We start from the raw sequence: 7,232 nt of genomic DNA, 5'->3' as shown, positions 1-7,232 counted from the left end.
TCCTGGCTGGGTGATTGTTGCCATGGCTGAACGCATGTAAATGAATTAAGGAATATAAATGTACTTACAAGCATCACACTGTCAAGAGCTTGGACTACTACCTCGCGTGACGTAAGGGGACTGCTCTTACTGGGCTGTGCGATAAACTTTTTCCTCAATGTCATCGTCAGAGTTAGGAACATCGAAGATTTTGCTACCCAAATCACGTAGGTTCTAGCAGACAATGTTGCTGTAGCTTCTTACAAGTTTGTCCATTCTATAGTAATCATGATCACCAAAGACAACCACAATTTATATTGGTGCTCGCTATTGATTAACCTTTACATCGCAATCAGAGAAACGAGACATTACGTCTATAACAACGTGAGGCCAGTACAATGGAGTCTAAAAAGTCTTAGGCCATTGATTTACGTGGACTAACATATAAAGTTAAACTTTAGCACTAGATATCTGTGTACCTACCTTAATGAAAGTAATGCATTTTATAAACATAGTAATTTATAATATAAGTAAACTATTATATTATTATTATTCTATTACTCTTTTTATACTATTTATATAAAAATAGAATATACCAGTTCTGCTACCATATAATGTATAGAAAACCTATAATATATATATTATTATATCTCAACAAAAGACTTACAAACTTCGAAGCCTAGTTATAAGCTCCTCTTTCATAGGCTAGGTAAGGCTCAGAGGTTCTAAAGCTTTACTAGGCTCCTTAGTCCAGGAGGTATACAACAAACTATATAAGAGATTCTAGAGACGAAGGTAGAGCTATAAACCGCCACTGCTATAGTAGCTAACAGTATCCAAAAGAGCTACTATCATCATTAGTTAGTGGGTAAGTTAGGGCCAAGATTAAGAGTAGGATCTAACAATAAGATAAATGTTAGGCATAGCTTAGAAGACATATTAGAAGAAACAAATTAAAGACTAATCTACTAAACTAGCTGATAAAGGTCCTTCTAAATTGCTATTTACTAATAAAGAGCTTTGAAAATACTAAGACCTTACTAAAGTCCATAGCTCACTACTAATATAAGTATAAATATAGGTTATCAGCTTACAAGACTTCTTATTCCAATAAAGAGTCCTAGATCTCTCCACTCTCTAATACAGCTATAGAGAGAGCTAGGAAACAGTGGAGCACCTTGTTATATGGTACCTGATACTACCGAAGCCTAGAACTTAGCCAAGATCAGAAATTTGAATCTACTAGGACCTTAGCCTTGTATTATAAGACTAGATGTTACGTAGCGAGGACTAGTGTTACGTGGTGGGAGCCCAGATGGGCCAGGTAGCCTAGATCCTGAGGTCCCCGTGACCTCTGAGATTCTGGAACCTTCTGCGGGTACTGGCCCACTTCCTGTCATATATTTCGGTGCTCCCGCACACTCTGCCCAGAGCTTTTTTAGACAGCGCGAATTTTATCTTATTTTTGAAATCCCACGTGACAACTAGCACTGCTTTACAGTGTCTAGACCCACATCTTATTAGAGATAATAGCCTAGATATCATCGCTTATATCTATAAAGACTCTATAGATTTGTCCTCTAAAAGACTAACTCAATTAATCATCTCTTATCTCATCTCATCTTTATTCATACTAGTGTTCACGAAGTGCCTATCTCAGCATTAAGACTGATGCCCTCGAGATCACTAATTATAGGCAATGAAGGAAACCCTGTGTTATGAGTTAACAAGTCTGAACCTCGGCCCATTGTGAGTTTCCTTATCATATAGATCTTGGTCCATTGTGAGTTCACTTTGTCATATAATAGTGTAGTTCTTCTACCCTCACTTGCTCTGAGGAATAAGTAGAAACACCTCTTTTTCCATCACTTTTGTTTCGCAACACTCTATAACACTAGAACTCCTAGAATCTCAGGCTATTAAAGAAGGTTTTGGGCTAGCTAATGGATTCAGGCTATCTAATAGAGTATAACATAGCTTGACAGCTACAACTAGAAGCCAAAGAGGCTGAGGAGGAGGAGAGAATAGTAGATAGATCTGAAGTTTTCAGAGCCTTACATGAAGTCTTCCTTTCTTTTACAACTAACTAGTATCTACTACTTTCGTTTCCTATTATTTATTGCTATAGGTTTTTCACTTACTCTATATAGTACAGTTTCCCTATGTATTATCTACAGAATATCTGGTATACTCTATTTTGAGTAAAGTAGTATAAGAATATTAAAAATAATACATACCTCCTCTATAATATTTACTATTGTCTCTTTGACTCCCTTTATTACTACTTCTATAACAATCTTTCAAAACAGTATTAAGCTAACTTAGTTATTATTATTTCTCTCTCTCTCTTTCTCTAACTTCTAATATAGCTTTTATAGCCATATAAGAAATATATTGGTTACTATATAAGCAATATACTGCTTCTCGCTTAATATAAACTATATAATTATCCTTATAAGCATTTTATCTAATTCGTTGTATAGAGAGTTTAGACGATTATCATCATCTTCGTCGCCGTTATCTATTTCGCTATCTTTGTTATTATCAGCTATTTAATTGGGTAGTGAGATAGGGTAGACTCTGTCTATCCATTGGTTAATGGTAATAGTAGTTCATTCTAATATTGTTAGCTACTATGGTAATAGGAGTCTATAGCTCTATATCATAAGATTATCTAAGAGTATAACTTAGATACATAATATAAATAAGTAGTATATAACGTAGATATATAATAAAAGTTCTAAGATAGCAAAAGCTCTATAAAATCGTACTATCACAATAAAATCTATATTAATTCTACTAAAACTACCTAAAATAATGAAACTACTCAGAATTATCGTTTTTAGACATCTCTATAACTATTTGATAAATATATATATTATAGTTATATTCGTTGCAATTGCTATAACGCTATATATACGTCTTAGTTCTCGGCCTCTAACTACTTCTAGCCTGCGTTTCCTCCCTAATCTATATATCTACATCTCTCTAGCTTTGTAAATCCTATGCATCCTATATAATAAGCAATTCTTTATCCTATAACCATTGTTTTTTAGCTCTCTAGCCCTTACTTAGTACTTTATTTACTGCTTAAAGGTCTTAAATCTCTGTTTATATTAATACTACCTTATATATTATCTTAGATATCTATTTTATAAGGATTTTAATCATTTTTAAAATCTTAGTTAGGGAGCTATTTTGATACCAAGTAATTCGAGTCTTAATAAGATTGAACTATAAATAGGCTTCGCTTATATTGTTTAACATTTTAGAAACTTAGATATAGGTAGTACCGAGCTCTGAGTTTAGAGATATTAGTGTACTAAGATAGATATTAAGCTATAAGATCACCCTCTCGAGATTAAATGGAATAAGTCTAGTACCTTGAAAACTTCTCTGAATGTTATCACATATTATAACTACTTAGAAGGCTATATAAAACGCGGGGAAGAAGTTCTCCTTAGTGATATAAGTTATACTTACTCGTATTATTTGCTCGATCTGCGTGCAGTACGCTATCTTAAGTAGGCTAAAACATCTGATATCAAGTAGCTAGAAAATATAAAAGGAGTATGGAGATATATAGAGGATAATGATATTATTTTCTTTATAGTATATCTTAAAGTTAGTTAAGTAGTAGCTTTTATAGCTGTCAAGGATAAAGAGGTAATAAACTCTAGTTACTCGAGCTTTGGTATATTTATCAAAATACTAAATCTATTCTAGACCTTTCTCGTTGGTAGTCTAGCTGTTTTTAGAGGTAGCTGTTGCGAAGCAAAAGGGATAGAAATTGTGTAATTCTGCTATCCCTCAGAGTAAGTGAGAGTGGAAAAACTACACTATTTATGTGACAAAGTGAACTCATAATGGGCCAAGATCTACGTGACAAGGTAACTCACAATGGGCCGCGGTTCAGACCTGTCAATTCGTAACAGTAGTAATAACCTAATTCTTTAGCAATAAGCTATCTTTGTACTAAGATAATAGGTAATATTTACCTTTGACAATGATAAATAGCGGAATTGTCTAGCTAGTTATATTGATACCCTAGATTACTATTATCTATTCACATTTACTAAACTACCTCGATTTTGCTCTACTACATTGTTTGGAGCACGTAATAACTATTATAGTCAAGATAACGTCTATTAGAAACCTAGTCTTATCAAAGTTATAGATATCTATCTTTTAGATATCGTACTTCGTGACTATATTCCATATAAATGCAAACTAGCTACAAATAATATCCGGATCTTCGTATTTAGCTCTCTAGTAATCGTATTTCTAATTGAAACACATTGTAAGCTATAGGTATTGTTTAATGAACTTTGTTGCCTAACGTATTCCAATATATCTCTCGTTGTATTCGGTAAGTAGTCGATTGGCTATATCTTCTATACTAGATAAACGGGGAGAAAATTCTTTGGTACCTAGGTCGAGGATATACTGAACAATAATAAATTCCTCTAAATTAGTTAATTTCCGAGAGTTGGATAGAATGTTACGTTATGACTGCTAACTACATCGATGGTAGCTTAACTTCGTATGATAGAGAGCATATATTTCGGCTATAGCTCTAAGACTTTGTGTAAGGTCTTTTTTAAGACCTTAGAGAGCTAAGATTATCTGGCCTTCGTTATTTTTATAATGTATATTGGGTTACAAAGAAAATATATATATAATGAAGCTGTTATAGAAGCAAAGTAGAGCGGAGCTTTCACTATCCTGGAGCTTTTACTATATACCTACATTATCTAAATGTATTTATGGAGATAATACTAAGTGTTACTCTAATATAACTTCTTATTTTAAATTTAGATCTAAGTATTACTTGCTTAGATCTCGAATTATCTAACTAGATATAGACATTACCTACGTGTACCTAAATTATTTGGGTATAGCTAAGCAATGTCCAATAATATCTAGGTAACCTATAGGTATCCGTAGGTGGGTTTTTCCCTACCCTATTCAAGGATTCCACAAACTTCAATTGATTGCGCTCCAGAGGCATGGATGTGGGTCATACAGATGGAATTACCCGGTGAGAGAGCTGCCTTAGCACAGATCTGTCAAAAGGGTCAGGAAGCTGGATCCTGGATCTGCAAAGCACGAACCCGGATCAGTGTGATCCGGATTAGTGCGACTCGGATAAGTGTGATCCGATCTCTCGGAGACCCGTCAACCCGGGTCTCCGTGGTCCAGGAAATTGGGAATAAGAAGGAAGCTCACCTCCGTTAGACAAGAAAAACAAGACATCCTCAATTTCCATCCTAAATTGAACTCCGAACGTTCAGAGGTGCTGTGCATCCGACAAGATCCACACAGGAGCAATAGACGTTACCATGGCGAACACGTCACTGTGCTCTCGTGGGATGAAGCCAGCCACACACGCTCAAGTATCTGGCTGTCGGACGTCCGAACTCCTGAGCGTCTAGCGGCACCACGGCGGCCTAGAGAACCGGGACAGCAACTTGGCGGCTGCAGTCGTACTTTCCTGTGCCCTTTGTGCATAGTGGTATGTGACACAACAGGTAGCTTGGGCACCCAAAACACGACGAGCGGCAGCTCCCCCGCTCTACCTATCCAATTTTGATAGATGCCGCGACAGCCCCTCACTCCAACCCTATATGGGATCCCGACATAACAGAATCCCGAAAACCGAGAGCCATGACGAGATTGTCTTTGCACAGACCTGGATAGGAGCTGAGAGTGCTTAGGCGTCCCGCAGGATGACCGGTGTATGCGGGATGCAAAGTCCCTCTCAGCCGAAATGAAGGCCCACTATCCACATACCAGGAAAAGCTGTTGTGGCATCACTTCAACCGTGAAGGCCCAACTGCCGTGAAGCCCAACCCATTATGATGCCCGACGGATCACTGTGGGAATTGGGTGCTCTCTGAAAGGTATTCGAGAGGAGAGGGGAATGAGGTCCAGATGGATGCCAAATGGACGTAGCACTTGGCAGACACTGGAAGCTGTGAATAGCTCTTAGCCACTGAGAGCTTACCAAGCCGTGACATCCAATTGCATGTGGTAAAACAACCTAAATATAGTGAATGAGGCCTCTGAAGCTGTTAATATGCCTCTGAGGATTGATTCTAGCAAAGATCTATGTTATTTGCTAAAAGTGCAAGACACAACGAATGGAAGAAGGGTAGTTCTCCTTGATATGCTTGTTGAATTGCGTCCGTGTAGCATCATATGGCCATTTGTAATACCCTCTACGCCCTAATCACTCCCCCACAGCCATCCACGAAACTCCACAAGAGTACAGCCGAGTGTTGCCCCAGGAGTCAGCATGGACCGTGAACCCAGTCAAGTCGATGTCCGTTGCGTACACCTTGACCCTGAAGTTGGTATTGTGGGAGACATCCGCAGAATCCATGCTCACCATTACCGTGGGGATGGAGTTGAATCGCTTTCCAAAGCTGATGCGCCCTTCCGTCATGTGTCGGGGTTTTTGCCACGGCCGAACTTCCATCGTATTCCACCTCCCAGACTCGATCACCGTGCGCTGGCGAGATGACGAAGAGGAGAGGCACGACGTCAAAGAGGATAGCTGCTCGACTTTCTGAGACAGTGATTCGAGTTGGCTTGCCATGCTAGAGATAGGATCCGCGCCGATACCGAGACCGTTGCTGTTGATAGTTGCCGCGCCGCTCGTTCCTGACCCGCCCGCGCCGGTTCCTGACCCGCCCGCGCCCGAACCCGACCCGCCAGTGCTGTAAACATTGACAGTGACCTGAGGCCGGAAAAACAGGCGTTTCCTTTGGCCTCCTTGATCTTTCAGCCCTGGACCTTCACCATGAACCATCTCTTCGTCGTTGATGCAGTCGGGGTGACTGTCCGCACCAACCCATACACAGTCATCGGGCCATGTCAAATGAAGGCGTTCCAAAGACTTTGGCGGCTCCAGTGGCTCTACATCCTTTGACACTAGTACAGACATCGTGTTAGGATGACTCTGTTTCCGTCAAAGGCGATTCTAAGTATAAGTCGACATATATGTGAGCACCCTGGAAATACCGACGAGTGGTGCCCTGTTCTGCTAATACAAGCAAGTAGTAGAAGAGTTGGTGATGTGAGAATTATAGAGTTGAGGAAAAGAGCATGGCTCGCCCCTAGGCACTTAAATACCTATTGAAAATTGACTACAAGCAGTGGAGTAGGTTAAGCATACAGATCGCAAAGCGGTCCTTCCTCAAAAGAATATTAAATCTATAATCTGATTAACACGTGATATCTAACTCTAC

General features: G+C 39.0%; 1 protein-coding gene across 1 annotated transcript; it reads right to left on the bottom strand.

The window, feature by feature from the left end:
* Positions 1-6,211: 6,211 nt before the first annotated feature.
* Positions 6,212-6,928, bottom strand: MFIFM68171_08541 (H-type lectin domain-containing protein; the record flags this gene model as incomplete). The annotated part of the gene is made up of 1 exon (XM_071063961.1): positions 6,212-6,928. The coding sequence occupies one exon, from the start codon at positions 6,926-6,928 to the stop codon at positions 6,212-6,214; it is 717 nt and encodes a 238-aa protein (XP_070920062.1).
* Positions 6,929-7,232: the final 304 nt, after the last annotated feature.

This window comes from Madurella fahalii (genome assembly GCF_045866475.1).
Source record: "Madurella fahalii IFM 68171 DNA, scaffold_4, whole genome shotgun sequence".
Taxonomy (NCBI): Eukaryota; Fungi; Ascomycota; class Sordariomycetes; order Sordariales; genus Madurella; species Madurella fahalii.
This window is presented reverse-complemented; position numbering and strand designations above follow the sequence as displayed.